Source organism: Myxocyprinus asiaticus, chromosome 41 (genome assembly GCF_019703515.2).
Source record: "Myxocyprinus asiaticus isolate MX2 ecotype Aquarium Trade chromosome 41, UBuf_Myxa_2, whole genome shotgun sequence".
NCBI lineage: Eukaryota > Metazoa > Chordata > Actinopteri > Cypriniformes > Catostomidae > Myxocyprinus > Myxocyprinus asiaticus.
In genome coordinates this window covers 5,158,756-5,176,391 of record NC_059384.1, presented here as the reverse complement: position 1 = coordinate 5,176,391, position 17,636 = coordinate 5,158,756, and the positions used below count along the sequence as shown (strand labels likewise).

Sequence of the window (17,636 nt, the reverse complement as noted above, 5' to 3'; positions counted from 1 at the left end):
TACAATGGCCTTAAACATAATTAGGTATGAGTTGTGTTGTATAATCATAAAGAAAAATAAATATGATTTGTCTTAATATGAAAATAAGATCTTGACCAGATTAATGGATGTTGTCTTTAAACAAGGTATACCCTTAATGGTTCTTATAAACCATTAGTATTAATAAATAATAGTATACTATTATTTGTTTTTTCAAGTAAATAGTCGCCATTAATTGACAGAAATATTTTACTAGACTGTCAATATTTCCTAAGGTTGTCATAATTTGATGAGGTTTTAACAAAAGCACATTATAATATATCAATAAAAAGCCGCGCTATTGTTGAGCAGGGATTAGAACGAACTCGTCATCATTTACCTGTTTTTTAAAGTGTAGAAGTAAACTTGCCCTCCACACACCTGTGCATTCATTAGCTCCGCCCACTGCGGAGGTGTTTTCAAACTCTGGATGTTTGTTGTGTGTGAAGAGAATGTTACTCATGCCGGCTGGACTGGATGACACACTTCACAATTACTTCTGCTTATGTCCCCATATACCGGTACGGTACCCGATACCCAATAACAACAAGAAGTGGACAGTGTACCTGATGGTAAGTCTTTTACACATTGTATTCACCATAGATATGGCTTTCACTCCGAGCTAGCGTACGCAACAAAACAAGAACGCTTTCACTATAAAATCTACGAATCTCATAGTCTCACGTGAGTTTCGCGCGAACTGTTCAGAAAGTATTTCGATGGTTCTGAATAATTACCATATTCATGTACCATCTTATTACAATGATATTATGTCCTACAATTCGGGTAATACAATTGCATTTTTTTTGTTGCAACAGACTATAATTTTTGAGTCGGTTCGTTTTTGTGTGACGTTATACTATACTGTACTATACTATACTATACTATACTATACTATACTATACTATAAACTAAAAATGCCATGATATGCTACACTGATACTATGTTCGGAGTAGCATACTACTCTTAGTACATCTGTATTATACAGATAAGCCAGAAATAGTAATAGTGCGACTGTGTATGGCAAGCCGTTTTAGCTTTTATGCATTCGCAGGATATAAATTGTTGATATCAACAATTCAATTTTCACTAGTTAGAATTCTAAATCTTGATATCAATAATATAATTTTCACTAGTGGAAATGCCAATTGTTGATATCAGTAATTACATTTCCACTAGTAAAAATGTGAATTCTTGATATCAAAAATGACGTCATCACTCACAGAAATCACATTCTTGATATCAAAAACCTTACTTCTTGATATCTGTAATTGAATTTTCACTAGTTGAATTTCAAAATGACCTCTGATATTGTTGCAAGCCGTTTTAGCTTTTATTCATTCGCAGGATATGAATTGTTGATATCAATAATTACTAGTAAACTACTAGTCAAATTCCACTAGTAAAAAATGACATCACTCACAGAAATCACATTCTTGATATCAAAAATGGGATTTCAACTAGTAAAAACCATAATTTTGATATCTATAATTTAATTTTCACTAGTAAATTTTCACACCGATATGTCACTCTTATTCAAAACGCAATTACTGATATCAAAAATTAGTTTCTTACTAGTTGAAAGTCCAATTTCACATATCAACAATTTTTTTCTTACTAGTAAAAATAGAATTTTTGATATCAAGAATATAATTTGTACTAGTGGAAATGCCCATTTTTTATATCAACAACTGAATTCCAAAGAATAAAATGCTCATTTTTAATATCAGTAATACGGTTTTCACTAGTGACAATTTTAATTTCTGATATCTGTAATGTAATTGTTACTAGTAACAAAGACTTGTTAGATATCATTAATTACACTCCAAATTATTGATATCTGAAATCCACTTCCAGATATCAGAAATACCAAATGTAACATGTTGAAATTCAATTTCTGATATCAAAAATTACCATTTTCATTAGTTGTTCATTTGTTGATATCAAGTATGAACATTTTACTAGTAACAATGTAATTATTGATATCAGTAAAGGGAGCTCTACTTGTAACAATTATTTCCTTGATATCTAAAATAGGCTTTGCAACTAGTGAAAATGGAATTACTGATATCTTAAATGTGATTTTAACAAGTAAAAACACTATTATTGATATCTAGAAATACAATTTTAACAGGTAAGAATAGCTATGGTAATGACTTTATGAATATTAATGAGACCTGGTTTTCCATGTATCCACTTTTGGAGCCAATAGTAGCAGGTTAAAAAATGGAGGCAGACATTCCATGTGGGTAAAAACAGCTTGTTTTTATTTTTATGCTTCAGAAACGGAAAATGAGAATTAATTTAAATTTTACTTTTTTGTCCATTGTTAAAAAAATAAAATAAAAACAATATTAGATTTGCATATGTGGGCGCACTGCAACGCCCCTTACATCTGATTGGCCAACCCGTGCCGTCTTCTACTGCCTTAATCCTTTTAGCCAAAATAACAGTTCGTACCGCTCTGCATATTTGGCTCAATTTTAATTAAATATTGTCCCGAACTACCATTCACTGTAAACTACACATGCCATACGCAGAAAAATCTTGTTGCTGGGCACAAAACTGGTGCTGTTGCAAGGTGTTGTCTCTAATGGATGACGTGTAAGAGATTGCAAGCCACATCATATGCTGACTGGGAGTTTAGTCTCTATAATATATATTATTTTTATATTGAATAAATTGTTTGATTTTGTAATACATTTGTTTTCATGGCTTTTTAATAAATGTAATGGCATATGGGATTAAGGGAGTACAGAAGGAGCAGGTGTAAATTTTATTCATTCCAACTGCAATATACTGCTCATTATTCATAAATAAGGGTCGTTGTGCAGTCCTGTGTGCCAATGGAGTTACAGTCGGGTTGCCTTTTGGCCGAATAATTAATCTTAGATATAGTTTGATGGTTTTAAATGAGCGTTTAAAATTGACATTGCATGCTTTTTCTAACATGAGAAACCAGTAACAAAAAAATCACTCCCAGTGCAAAAATGTTTTTTTTATAATAACAGGTGCACCCTTTCAACCAAAAGTATTGCATTTAATCCAAGCACAAACATTACGGAAATTCTCAGTTATTTTTATGGAAAGTATTATATGTATTATAATTACACATTTTAATTTCATAACAAATTTTAATCAAATTATAGTTAGCAATCTTTAACAATATTAAATCAATAAAACTTGAATAAATTTAAGTTGTATTAATATTAGCTAAAGATCACAATTATTATGTTATGAAATTGAAATGTGTAAATCTTAAATACAAGCAATATATATATATATATATATATATATATATATATATATATATATATATATACACTGTATATATATATGAGGTCTATCATTTTTAGTTAGATAGCAAGGTAATTGTTAGTGCTGTCAACAGGGCTATAGGCTAAATGATCATTTTTATCTTAACCTGTTGATGTGCATGACGTTGTTTCCTAAGTCCGCAAGATGGCACAACTAGACAGATAAACTCGACTGCACTGTGTTATTATTGAAAAGAACATTACTGGGCCTCATTTCCCAGAAGCATTGTAAGCCTAAGTAGATCATAGAATCCATCTTAAGATTCATCTTAGTATTGCGGCCCGTTTTCCCAAAAGCATCATAATTTAAGTAGTACTTGAAAATGCTCATAGATTAAAGAGTGCTCTGGAGTAATCGTACAGCGCTAAGAACATCGTAAGGACACAGACTTATGCAGACACCTGCAGGACAATCTCGAAATTACACCTAATACAATTTAAATACCTATAGCTACACTTTATGCTCATTTAATATCAGTATAATGACATTTTATTATTATTATTAACCGACAAGGCTAATTATAATAATAATAACAATAATAAATTCAGAAAATGGTTAGTCAATATTGGATGAACAGATAAATTAATAAGTAAACAAATAAAGTTATTTGTGGACTAGTTGGTAACAACAGAGTGGTGGCATGATTGTTGCAGAGAACTGTAATAATTACAGTTAGAGAGAGAAAGAAAAAAGTCAATAAGTCGCTGCCGTACATGAAAATCATCCATATAACCTTGCTATATTGAATTAATGCTTGTTGTCTTTAGCTGGACCGTACACAGGGCATCTGCTGTCTTCACTGATCCTGGAAGCTTTAATCTCGACCCACAGAGTCAATTTTGAAAACGAAATATTAAAATGCTCATTTGATGAACGAAGCAGTGATTTTGTAATAGAAATATATCGTTCTGCAAAACAAAATGCAGTCATTATGTGGTGAATTAAGTTGTTCATTTAAGAAAGTATTTGTCAATATTCCCAGCGAGGTAAATTACATACATTTTAAAAGTTACGCACAAATATAATGAAGTGGCAATGATGAGCAGCACTATACGGTCACATTTCAGCACTTTCACATGGGGACAGCAACTCTCTTAAGTAGCACTTAAACTGTGTCCTCGCACGTTCATGTTAAGAGCAGTTTTGGGAAACGCATGTAAAAAATAACGAACATTCGTAAAATCGTTGTTAGAAAACTCTCTTAATCGCTAAGATCAATCGTTATTGGGAAACGAGGCCCTGGCTGTTAAACTAGTGCATTTCATTTTAAACTAAAGTGCATAAAATAATAATAATAATAATAAAAAAGATTTAACCAATTTATTTTCTCAAAGGTTAAGTAAAAAGTAAAACGTGAAAACCATTATTTTTACGGCTTCTTTACACACACAGGCACACAAGTTTGTTAGATTTTTATATCTACTCGTCCTTGTTCCTCCTAATACCCAAACATTAATTTAGCCTACGATTTTATGCAAAGTGATGGAACACGTTTTCATACATTTATCAACAGCACACAGATACATTAGACACAATAGTATCCATCTGCTGAGCCACAGAGCCATAGGTTTGACACAGAAGTATAAATTGGCCTTAAGTCACAGCAGTTTCAGGCCCGCAGTCTCCGGACTGATGTTACGGGTGGAGCTAATGACAGAAAAATCATGCCGGAGAGCACAGTAAGTTGTTGTCTATGTAAAGTTTTATTAAATCTAGCATTTTTGGTAAACAATTACTTTATTAAGCTAAGTATTTATCTGCTAACTACTGGATCTGTATAGATGTATTTCATAACGAATATTATTCAGGAAACAGTTCGATTGTCGATCAGGTTGTATTTTTTTTTAAATGATTTGGTTTTGAATCACTCAAGCTTTTGTTGTTTAAATAATTATTTTAGTTTAATTTATTATTATTTAAAATCTTATCAATTATGTAATTGATTTTTTATTTTATTTTGCAATGTACATGTTTTGTTAGGCTTTGTAATTGAGTGTTTATTTTGAATTTGATTTGATTAAATACATATGACATTAAATGCCCATTCTTTGTGTTTTTGTTAAGTACTCTTTGTAACTTTAATGAAATCTTTGAACAGGAAAGAAATCAAATGTTCACATATAGGCCTAATATAGTCAAATGGGTAACACCGTACAATAAAGTTTCATTTGTTAACATTTGTTAACTTGAAAAACAATGAGCAGTACATTAACAGCATTTGTTAATCTTGGTTAATGTTAATTTCAACACTTACTAATATATTAAGTTGTAAATGTTAATATTAGTTCATAAAATATAAATTAACAAAGAACTATGTTTTATCCATTAACATTAACAGAGATTAATAAATGCTGTTAAAAAAATGTTCTTTGCTAATTCATGAAACCTACTGTAACTAATGTTAACACATGGAACCTTATTGAAAAGTGTTGAAAAGGCTACCATTAAATGTTTTAGTAATCAAATCAAAATCGATGTAAAATCAGCACATTTGAAATCTAAAAAAGCAAACAAATGTAAGAAATTATGCTCCAAATTATAGATGGCACTAACATCTGCATTGGTCCTAAGACTGCTGTGGCTCTGCGGCTCTGCAGATGGACGTATCTCGATACACATTACAAAATCATACAATGTTATTAATTATATAAAAATAATATACACCTTGTGGTGTTGATATGAAAAATGAAAGTGTGGTTTATAAACGACAGAGGAAACAGATCCCATGCGAGGTTCCACACCTTTCTTTTTAAATATTCATAAGGTACGTAAGGAACTCGTAAGCACTCCTCAATATTATGCACATATCCAAAAAGGAATTTATGATATCTGAAATGACCATTTTACTGTACCATACTATACTGTACTATACTGTACTAAAGGGTGAATTAAAGAATTGGCCTGAATTACCTGAATACACCCTACTGCTTCATTATACCAAAAATTGAAATGCTATAATCTGCTAAACCGAGTCAACTGTACTATACTATACAATACTTTACTATACTGTACTGTACTGCTTCACTATACTAAAAATGCAGTATGCTAAAATCTGATAAACTGAGTTAACTGTACTATACTGTACTATATTATGGTGAATTCAGGGGCCAATTTTTGACTATCACTTTACCTTAATTCACTATACTATACTATACTATACTATAGGGTGACTTAAAAAATTGGCCCAACTTACCTGAATACACCCTACTGCTTCACTATACTAAAAATGTAATATGCTAAAATCTGCTAAACTGAGTTAACTGTACTATACTGTACTATGGTGAATTCAGGGGCCACTTTTTGACAATTATCACTTTACCTGAATTCACTATACTATATTATATTGAACTATACTGAACTATACTATACTGTACTGTTTTTAAATAACTCTAGATTATTAATCAACTGCTCAAAGCAAACTAAACGAGCTTTGTTCGACGGCACAAATCATAGATCAACAAGTGCATAACTTCTTTCTCCTGCTGTAATTACTCCAACCTGTTTGCGCGCAACTTTAAAGACTGACATTTTTAACTGTCCCTACATATGGTTTGGGGTTATTCTCATGTTTAGTCCTTCATACCAGCAACCTAATCACTAGACAGGTAGTGCACATTTCAGAGAAATCCTCAAATGCTTTTTTCTCTTTCAGCATGAAAATGTGGTCCGTGTGGTTACCTTCTTTGTTATTTGATGTTAGTAGAGCCATCAGCCTTGTTTAGGGACAATGGCGCATTATTTGCCTGAGAATGGCATCATTTTTTTATTTGACAGGTGAAAAATAGTGTTTGTGTGGGTGAATGGGGACTTACACCTAATGCACAACAAGATCTGTTACTTCGATAAGCATCAGTGGTTAATAACATACAAAGGGTTATAGAAATGAATTGTGTGTTGTTATTTTGTAGTTTCAGAAACTAAATAGGGTGATTGCTCGCTCCTTTGGGATATTTGAATAAGACCTGCTGAGATGTGTCAACAAGTGTCAGGTGGTGCTTTTGTTTATTACTCTCTGCATGTTTGTGTGTTTGCTGGGTTTAAAAGGTGAACGGTTGAGTTTCAGTGCCAACTTCCTGGTTCACAAGTTTTTACACTCTGTGACCTGACAGTTTTCAACAGCGTCTAGTCAACAGTTTTGTTTCCTTTGGCAATGGTGAATGATAAAGTTTAATAACAAAAGGTGTGACAAACACATGCTAGCACAGATTTGGCACACGTCATGGTTTTCATCAGATCCTTATTGTTCTTGGCTGAAAATCAGGTTCTACTGTGTTGTTTGTTTTTTTGAGTAGAGATCTATTTTGGGAAGGAAACTGTGTGTGTACTTTGGAAAAACATATTTGAATGTTGTTTTGACACGTGCTGGGAGTGATGAGTGGTTTCGCTTTCGAAGTAGAAAATATTTCTGTATACAGATCATATGTGGAGGTGGCCAAATCATCTTTCAGTGCTGACCTTTTCAAACTCAGCGTTTCTTTCTCTCTCAGCAGTAATGGAGGTGACAGGCTGTAGATCAGAGGTGGAAGTGTTTAGTAGGACATCAACTGAGACAATGTCCAGAAGAGATTCTGTATCAGTCAGATGTTCTCCGTCCCAGAATCTTCAGATGTCAGCGCCTCGATCTCTCCCTTTGACCATCAGAAACACACACAGGTAACTTGAGACACTTGGTGCTTATTGTATCATATGAAATCGGAAAATGTGCTTAAAATGTGCTTAAAAATTTTTTTTATGTTATTTTATTTATTTTTATTTACTTAATTTAGTTTTTTATTCTCTTTTGACTTTTTTTTAAAAAATTGTATTTTACGTTTTTTATTTACTTGTTTAAATTCTATGCTTTTATTTGCTGTAGTGTAAAAACTATTTACTCGTTTTACTAGATTATGGCAATTATTTATAAACAGTTCCAAGCTGAATTTAAAGGGCTAGTTCACCTGAAAATGAAAATTCTGTCATCATGTACTCACTCTCATGTTGCTCCAAACCCAAAAGGAGAATGTTAGCCTCAGTCACTATATACTTCCAATGTATATATTTTTTTCCCAAATGGACAGAATGATGACAGAATTAAAATGTTTGTGCGAATTATCCCTTTAATATTACGGTTGTTTTATTTATTTATTTATCATTAATTTTCTGTAGTGTTTCACAAAAATATTATCTGTAATGTTTTGAAAAAAGTTTATAGCTGATTATAGCAAATTGCCTATAAACCGTTTCAAGTTTAATTTAATACTGAGACATAACTAAGGGTATATTTACTATTTTCTTCATTAAAATGAGCAGTTAACTGTTCACAGCTTCAAATACAATGTGTTTTTAATTGTTGTTCTTCCTGGTCATTTGCATTTTAGTTTCAGACCTAAGGGGGAATTTCGAGCATGTTCAGCACCTTTGATTCCCAATCCATTCCCAGAGCTCTGCAGTCCAACACAATCTCCAGTGCTGGCTGGATCTCTCGGCAGGAGGGATCCACCCTCTGGCAGCAGCACACATGTAAGCGTGGATGGATTGTTAAATGTGTGCAAAGAATGAATGTGACAAAAATGACATGTAGTTGCCCATGGCGGTATCAAGTCTTAAGGAGTTAAAATAGGTGACAGGCATGTGACATGCCAGCATCTGGGGAAAAAACAAGCTGATATTTGCACAGATTTATACACAAACACATGACAGGGCGTTAAGTTCATAGTCTTGTCAATAAAAATACATAACAAAATAACATTTTTGGCTATCAAAATGTAAGACCATGCCAGAGATCATGACCAAATTAAACACTTTTGCGCATCTTAGTTGGTGAGTGCCAGCATGTTTTGATTTGTGCATGTTATTTGTTAATTTGATCTAATATTTCAATCCATATTTATGTGCTTGTAGGTGGTTCGAGTTTTTGGAGACAGCACGCACAGTCGTTCAGTCTTGGTGTCTTCAGGGGCGACAGCACATGATGTGTGTCATATGCTAGCACAGGCCGCCCACTGTACAGACGAGGAGAACTGGGCCCTCATAGAATATCATTCTGATCTGGGTCTGGGTGAGACTTTATGATGGTGTTTTTTTTTTTTTTTTTTACAGTTTTAAAGGTAAAATAATTCATTTGTATTAGCGGTGCATATAAAATGGGAAAAATAAAGAAATTCAGAACTAGCCTATTGCTTGATCACATCAAAGACTTTAATTAACTCTATTAATTACGACTTTAAAGGTAATAGACTGACATTGATAAGTGCTGTATGTTATTTTGTGTGTGTCTGTGTGAGTTACATTTGCATTCTAACTTGCATTTGTGTGTTTATATGTTTTCTAGAGCGCTGCTTAGAAGATCATGAGCTTGTGGTGCAGGTACAGTCATCCTGGCCGGTAGAGGGTGACACAAAGCTGACCTTCTGCAAAAACTACGCCAAGTATGAATTCTTCAAAAAACCTGTGGTACAAAGAATCTCCATCATCACTTGATACTTTGTTTTAAAAAAATATTGTATATAGGTTTCAGTCATATTTTTGGATTACTATACACATTAATAATATAATGGATAATATACACATTTCCAAAATTTTAGTGTTCAATTTCTGTGTTTTCTGTACAGCCACTCATGGGCTGACATTGCTGTGCAATAATTTAAATGTGTATTTCAGCACCAGTTTATTATTGTGGGATCAAGTGTTTCAGATAAACCCACCCTAAATGGCACATAAAAGCACTTTTCATGTCGTTCAGATGGTCTCTTCCTATCTACAGTGGCAAAAAAAAAGTATGTGAACCCTTTGGAATTAGCTGGTTTTCTGCATTAATTGGTCATAAAATGTGATCTCATCTTCATCAAAGTCACAAGTATAGACAAACACAATGTGCTTAAGCAAATAACACACAAACAATTAGAATCTTTCATGTCTTTATTGAACACATCCCTTTAAACATTCACAGTGCTGTGCAGCAAAGCAGCCCCAAATCATGAAGCTCCCACCATACTTCACTGTAGGAAGGATGTTTTCATGTTGGTATGTGGTGACCTTTTTACGCCATACGTAGTGCTGCGTTTTCTTACCAAACAATTAAACCATAGTTTCATCAGTCCACAAAACATTTTTCCAGTAGCATTGTGGAGTGTCAAGATGGTCTTTGGCAAACTTCAGGTGCGCAGCAATGCTTTTGTTGGAAAGCAGTGGCTTCCTTCGTCGTGTCCTGCCATGGACACCATGCCTGTTTAATGTTTTCTGTTCAGTAGACTCATGAACAGAGATGTTAACCAGTTCCAATGATTTCTTCAAATCCTTAGCTGTCACTCTAGGGTTCTTTTTTACCTCACTGAGCATTCTGTGTCATCTTGGCTGGACGGCCACTTCTAGGGAGAGTAGCCACAGTACTAAATCGTCTCCATTTATAGACAATTTGTCTGACTGTGGACAGATGAATATCTAAGCTCTTCAAGATAACTGTGTAACCCTTTCCAGCTTTATGCAAAGCAACAATTCTTGATCGTAGATCTTCTGAAATCTCTTTTTTGTGAGGGGTGGTCCACGTCAGAAGATGCTTTTTTTGAATAGCAAACTCAAAATGTTTGAGTGCTTTTTATAAGTCAAAGTAGCTCTAAACCACACCTCCAATTAGCTTTTTTGTCGTCTTTAGCCTAGGGATTCACTTACTTTTCCACAGCACTGTTAATGTTTAATGGGATGTTTTCAATAAAGACATGAAAGATTATAATTGTTTGTATGTTATTAGCTTAATGATATTGTGTTTGTCTATACTTGTGACTTTGATGAAGATGAGATCACATTTTATGACCAATTATTGCAGAAAACTAGCTAATTTCAAAGGGTTCACATACTTTTTCTTGCCACAGTAAGTAGGACATTTTTGGCCAGAAAAAGGTGTAAAGTGAACCAGACGTTATGCCAATTGTTGAAAGTCTGGTGTTTATTTCGGAATGTTAACAGTTTTAATAGGACATTCTACTTAATCCTTGTTTGCTTGTTATTCAGCTGTTTTTCCCAGAGCACATGATCTCTGATAGTGCTGATGTCACTAAAGGAATGAAGTCATCAGAGCTGGTGCAGGTATGATAATGCATTTATCATAATAGCTTTTAAAAACATGTGACTCATGTCAATTCTCAGTTTCCTCCAATTAAACCATAAATACCTGACTGCCTCTGTCTTTCTTTTTAGAACATGGTAAAGAGTGGTTCATGTCCAGAGATCCAAGGCTATCTCCATGTGAGAGAGGGTGGAAAGAAATCCTGGAAGAAACTTTACTACTTCTTACGGCGGTCTGGACTTTACTGCTCCAACAAAGGACAATCAAAGGTGCCACACACAAACACACACTCATTTTGTTCTATAAGGGCTCTTTTTAAAAGGTTTATAACATACATGTGTGTTTGCCTGTTTGTAGGAGCCTCGGCACCTTCAGTTCATTGCAGATCTGGAGGATTTGAATGTGTTTACAGTGTTCAATGGGCGTAAACTTTATGGAGCACCAGGCGAGCATGTCTTCTGTGTTAAGGTAACCAATAGAAATGGAGAATTAGTGACACCGCAATTCGTACTAATTTTGCGCTACAATGCGTACAGTATATATATATATATATATATATGGGTCATTGACAAAAAAGGTTGTCAAATATTATAAAAATTTGTTTCATAAATTTAAAAAAAACCTTTTATAGCATTATATACATATATTTTTATTTTCTAAAAGAAAAGAAAAAAAATTGATGACTAAAAATGTCAAGTGGCGTAACCATCAAGTAAAAGGCATTAAAATATTTTGTTAAATTTTTTTTTTTTTTTTTTTTTTTTTTTTGTCATATGAGAACAAAATATTTGTTGGCTGCACCACCTGAATTTTATTAATTAATTAATAAAATAAAAAAATTAATAGACAAAGGGTTTTCAAATATGAATAATATTGTAAAAGAAAATTGTTTCACTGCTTATGTTTTTTTTATAAAACCTTATTCCAAAATACATTTCTTTTCAAATATTTCCCCCCAAGAATTTCAGCATTTAATAGCACTTTCATTTATTTATTTAGCCCTAGAAAAAATATCAAAATGACTTTGAACTCGGAAATTGAAAGCGGAAATTAGAGGTGTATTCAAGTAATTGTTTTGTGTGAATTGTATTTTTAATGTGTTTTTGAATAAATTAATAGATCCAGACAAAACAAAAGTCATGATATTGTCCCGGATATTTCTATGTATATTAATTTCTATATTATTTACTTGTATTTAAGTACATAAACAAAGTGTCTTTGTTTGGGTGTGTGTTTTAGGCATCAAAAGACAGGTTCCGCTCTCAGGATTTGAAGCTGATGTGCGCTGACACTGAACAGAGTCGAACATGTTGGATCACGGCCTTTAGATTGTTTAAGGTATGCAAACACACTCAAACACACATAGGTTTGCATACTCTGAAACATGCAATGAATGAGAAAAAATTCCATGTGTGTATTTGTGAGTATTCTGTATGTGCATGTTTTTAGCATGGGAAACAACTCCAGTGTAATTACCATCTCGCCCAGTCCAGTTCCAGACTTCCCAAACCTTCACGGCAGGAATCCAAGGTACAGCAGACATGCGTATACTAACACATGTGTGATCACACACGCACATACACACACTCTTTATCATGTGGTTTATAGACCTGTGCTTTTAATTTGTCACTATTTCACTCTTAGTTTTCATACATACTCTATTTTCTTCACCACACACGTTTTGTTCTCTGATGTGTCATCCTCAGTTTACAGACCGGGAGGAGTCGATGGTTGCCATGGATTTTTCGGGGAAGAGCGGAGGACGAGTGATTCAGAACCCACATGAGGCACAGAATGTGGAGCAGGAGGAGGGACACAACTGGAGGGTGTGTGTGTGTGTGTGTGTGTGTGTGTGTGTGTGTACGAGAATATTTGATCTTCATTCCAACGGTTTTGATAGGTCAGGATGATCATGAATATGTAAAGAAAAGCAAATATGTTTTTTTAAACTATTCAACAAAAAAATGATCAACATTTAGTTATTTTTTCCACACAAGGAAATAGAATGTCTGATGATTTAAATGATACAAATGAATGCAAAGAATTTTTCAAATGTGATTTTTGTTCTGAATATTTTTTTTATTACTGTGAAATTTCGTGGTTATTTTCATACATATCCATGATGCATTTTTTGTTTAATTAAAAAAAAAAAAAAAAAAGATTAAAAAACTTTCTGAAAATTATTTCAGAAAAAAGAGGCACTACGCTACAGTTTACCAAACAACAGTCATGGATTACAGCTTTCCTGTAAGTGGATCTACTTAATAATTATTTAATGAATTTATATAATTATTTAATGAAATAAATAATTACATTTGTTAAATTAAGTTATTTAAATGCAATTATTGAAATTATTTTTATTAAATGCACTATTTAATTAAGTTATTGTTAACTTATATATACTATTTTATACTAAGTTGTTATTATTATGTTAACACTTTACAAAAAGGTTCCATGTGTTAACATTAGTTAACAACATTAGTTAACATGAACTAACAATAAACAATCGTATTTTTATTAACTAACATTAACAAAAATTAAATGATGTAAAAAAATATTTTGTTAATTGTTTGTTCATGATACCTAATGCATTAAATAATTTTAACAAATGGAACCTTATTGTAAATTGTTATCATTTTTATTTTTAAGTCTACTTTTTTATTAAATTATTTAAGTTAAATTATTCAATAATTTAAACTTAAAATGTAATCAACAAAATTAAGGTTGTTACTCAAACTCATAAAGTCCTTATCTATGTGTATTTTTTAATTGTATAATTATGTTAAATTAATATATTCACAGCTGTTCATCTGGTTCAGCCATGGTTCCATGGGGGCGTGTCTCGCACTGAAGCTCAAAGGCTATTGGAGGAGCAGGGTCAGGTGGATGGGTAAGAATGATAATAGTTTTTTTTTTTTTTGGTGGGGGTGGGGGTGGTTTCTTATACATTAGCATTGTAAAATATTTCTGTTGTTTATAAACTTTCTCTCCAGGATGTTTTTGATTCGTGACAGTCAACTGCACGCGCAGTGTTTTGTGTTGTCTTTGTGTTATAAACTGGAGACGAAACACTACCTCATCATTCCTGTAAGTGTTTGTTTTTTCATTGTGCATATATACATGTATTAATACATATGTATTGTGTTTTAGATCAGATGCGTAGGTGTAAACTTTTCTGCCAGATGCCTGTTTGTGACTTTGCATACAAATAATATGAAAAAAATCTTGCTCCCTTATTCCTGTTGTAGTTAGAGCAGGCGGAAAGGCAGTACTACACTATGGACGATGGCGTCACGCTGTTCACAGATCTTCTACAGTTGGTGGATTTTCACCAGATCAACCGCGGTATCTTACCCGTTTGTCTCAAACACCCTTGCACTTGCATTGCACTCTAAATCTTGAACTTTGGCCTTGAACTCTGACCTCTAAGCAACCCACCAGGACCTTCAAAGTTCTCAGGTTATAACTCACAAGGGATGTCAGGACATCCCACACTTTTCCACAACCAGGAATTGCTAATAAGCTGGCCTTATACTTCAGCACATCCAGATTATATCTTTTTATATATACTGTAGGATTCACATGTGGCAAACTTTAAAGGTTACACAGGTGCATAATGATTCCAACCAAAAATAGTCTTATATTTACAAACTATTTGTATTAATCATCCTTCAATCCAGAATTTTCAGAAAAATTTCTAAATTCCTTCCTCAACCACTAGGTGGCACGCTAATACTTAGACAATAACAGATCTTTTTTTCAGGAATTCCACTGTTTTCAATAATTAATTCACAGTATATCATATAGGGATAAATGAATGGGCCTAAGAAGTTTATAGAACATGTAGAACAAATTTCAATGTAGCAGAGTGATGTTTTTATTCATTATTTGTCTAAAAACTGTATGGTTTATGGCAGCTCATTAAATAGTACAGATGTTTAACATAATGAAAGCCAGTTTATATTTGTTTGGTGCTGTTTTTCCATTAAGTTTATTGCATTTTGTAGTTGTTTCTTACACCTTCCGATATTTAACAAATGTGGTTATAAACATTTGGTTATGTTTAGTTTGCTTGTGACAGAAACTTCTACATTTGGTTTATTGCTGCATGTAAATGGAGGATATTATGTATTTTAATTCAGTAGGTTTAATTGTCTTAATGGGTGTTTACTAGAAGTTAACTAAATACGATGAAACCTTCATAAATGTATTTTTTTATTAAATTCTTAATGCTGAAAGTTTTAGTAACACTTTAAAATAAGGTTCTAATTGTCAACATCAGTAAATGCATTAGGTATCATGAACTAACAACGAACAATATTTTTTCTTTTATTTATTAATCTTGGTTAATGTTAATAAAAAAATATTATTGTTCATTGTTTGTTAGTTTATAATGCATTAACTAATGTTAACGAATACAACTTTTAATTTGATTGGTAATTCTAATATAGTTAACTAATGTTAAACAATCACAACCTTATTGTAAAGTGTTACCAAGTTTTATTTTAGGGTTAGCCCATTGTATTTATAAACTTGATATAAAAACAAAAGAACTCTATGGTTTGTTATTATTCCCACTTTGTTCCCACGAAAAAAGAAAAAAAAAAAGCTTAATAAACATACTGAATAATGTCTTACATGTGCTGTAAGTGATTTAAAAAAAAAAGTTTCATGGAAATGTATGCAACATTTTTTACTACTCTCTGAAAGATATCACTGAAATAAGTGTCCTGAGATATCTCACCTGTCTCTGTGACAGCTCTAGACTTTATAAACAGCAAACAAAAATGTGCCCGCGTGCTGCGGTCTCTGACCTTTATCGACCTGTCAATCATTTTGCACATTCTCTTAGTATTGTAGTTGCAGCGAATTATTGAGGCTTAATGCCATTTTTATGCCATGTTGCACATAACAGTTGTCAGTTGAGGGCGCTATTTTGCTGCTGTTGTTTTTGACAGCCAATTCTACTTGTGTCAGTCTCAATAAAGCTCAGTTGGTATCTTTGGAGTGTGGGGTTTTGGGAAAAGGGGGCGTGGCTAATTCAATGGCTCAGTTTGGGGAAATTGTAGAATATAAAAATATAAATCTCTCTCTCTCTCTCTCTCTCTCTCATATATATATATATATATATATACACCGATCAGCCACAACATTAAAACCACTTGCCTAATATTGTGTAGGTCCCTCCCGTGCTGCCAAAACAGTGTCAATCTGTATCTCAGAATAGCATTCTGAGATGATATTCTTCTCACCACAATTGTACAGAGCGGTTATCTGAGTTACTGTAGACTTTGTCAGTTTGAACCAGTCTGGCCATTCTCTGTTGACCTCTCTCATCAACAAGCCATTTCCGTCCACAGAAATGCTGCTCACTGGATTTTTGACCTACACAATATTAGGCAGGTGGTTTTAATGTTGTGGCTGATTGGTGTGTGTGTATATATATATATATATATCATGATAGAAAAACAAACATGCATGTGTGTGTTTGTTTTTCTGTATGCCTCTGTTAACTTGACATCACCAATACATCAGATGTCAGGTCTACACTGTGTTGTTGCCATGGCGATTATTCCTTTAATATTCAAGGGAGGTCAACAGTCCAGGCCAAAAAAAAAAAAAAAAAAAAAAATATATATATATATATATATATATATATATATATATATATATATATATATACCCACAGTATGTATGTGCTTTAAGTGATTTACATGACTCACTTGAAATCAGATTATTCAGTGAGATGGTAATTTATTCAAATGTAAGTGGGGTGATCACCTCACCGTAACTGTTGATAAATACTACATTATTACTATAATGGTAAATATGGCTATCAGTCAGTCAATGAAGGGTGGATAATACATGTTGAAAATGTAATATCGATTTATATACTATAAACATAATGCATTTACAACAATACCCACAAATGTAATGTGCAATTACCACAAAATCAGTATTGAGAAACGAGTTAAAATTGAAGAAAGCCATAAACATAACTGAATTTCATGGGTATTTTTTCTAGGGCTGTCAATTAATGTAGATGGTATGCTGATTAATTAATCAAATTAATCGCATACATAGATATTTGCTGAGAAAGCCCCTCAAATAACAATAATTAAATATATAATGATTAAATCATTATAAATAGTTATATTTAAATAATTATAAATGAAATATATGTATTATAAAAAATAATACAGATAATTAAAATGCATTACATTATTTTGGCACACAAGTGAAGCATTAAAAAAGACCA

At 32.8% G+C, this 17,636-nt stretch overlaps 1 protein-coding gene across 3 annotated transcripts; it reads left to right on the top strand.

Annotated features, from left to right (window-relative positions):
- Window positions 1-390: 390 nt before the first annotated feature.
- On the top strand, window positions 391-16,011 carry LOC127431561 (growth factor receptor-bound protein 7-like). 3 transcript variants are annotated; one of them, XM_051682027.1, is made up of 15 exons: window positions 391-590; window positions 7,827-7,989; window positions 8,694-8,835; window positions 9,217-9,373; window positions 9,647-9,768; window positions 11,323-11,397; window positions 11,509-11,646; window positions 11,735-11,845; window positions 12,617-12,715; window positions 12,827-12,907; window positions 13,084-13,203; window positions 13,567-13,624; window positions 14,180-14,267; window positions 14,371-14,464; window positions 14,626-16,011. In XM_051682027.1, the coding sequence occupies exons 2-15, from the start codon at window positions 7,829-7,831 to the stop codon at window positions 14,770-14,772; spliced, it is 1,593 nt and encodes a 530-aa protein (XP_051537987.1). In that variant the 5' UTR covers window positions 391-590; window positions 7,827-7,828; the 3' UTR covers window positions 14,773-16,011. The 3 variants fall into 3 exon arrangements, with proteins under 3 accessions (XP_051537987.1, XP_051537988.1, XP_051537986.1); XM_051682028.1 differs by having other exon boundaries at window positions 7,824-7,989; XM_051682026.1 differs by lacking the exon at window positions 391-590 and having other exon boundaries at window positions 6,458-7,989.
- The last annotated feature ends 1,625 nt before the right edge of the window (window positions 16,012-17,636 follow it).

What these genes read in the sequence shown, in the direction of transcription:
- LOC127431561 (XM_051682026.1), top strand. Translation starts at nt 7,757, where the DNA reads ATGTGGAGGTGGCCAAATCATCTTTCAGTGCTGACCTTTTCAAACTCA. An exon ending in CGGCCTTTAGATTGTTTAAG is followed by an intron (nt 12,716 to 12,826) that starts GTATGCAAACAC and finishes GCATGTTTTTAG; the next exon opens with CATGGGAAACAACTCCAGTG. An exon ending in GAGCAGGGTCAGGTGGATGG is followed by an intron (nt 14,268 to 14,370) that starts GTAAGAATGATA and finishes CTTTCTCTCCAG; the next exon opens with GATGTTTTTGATTCGTGACA.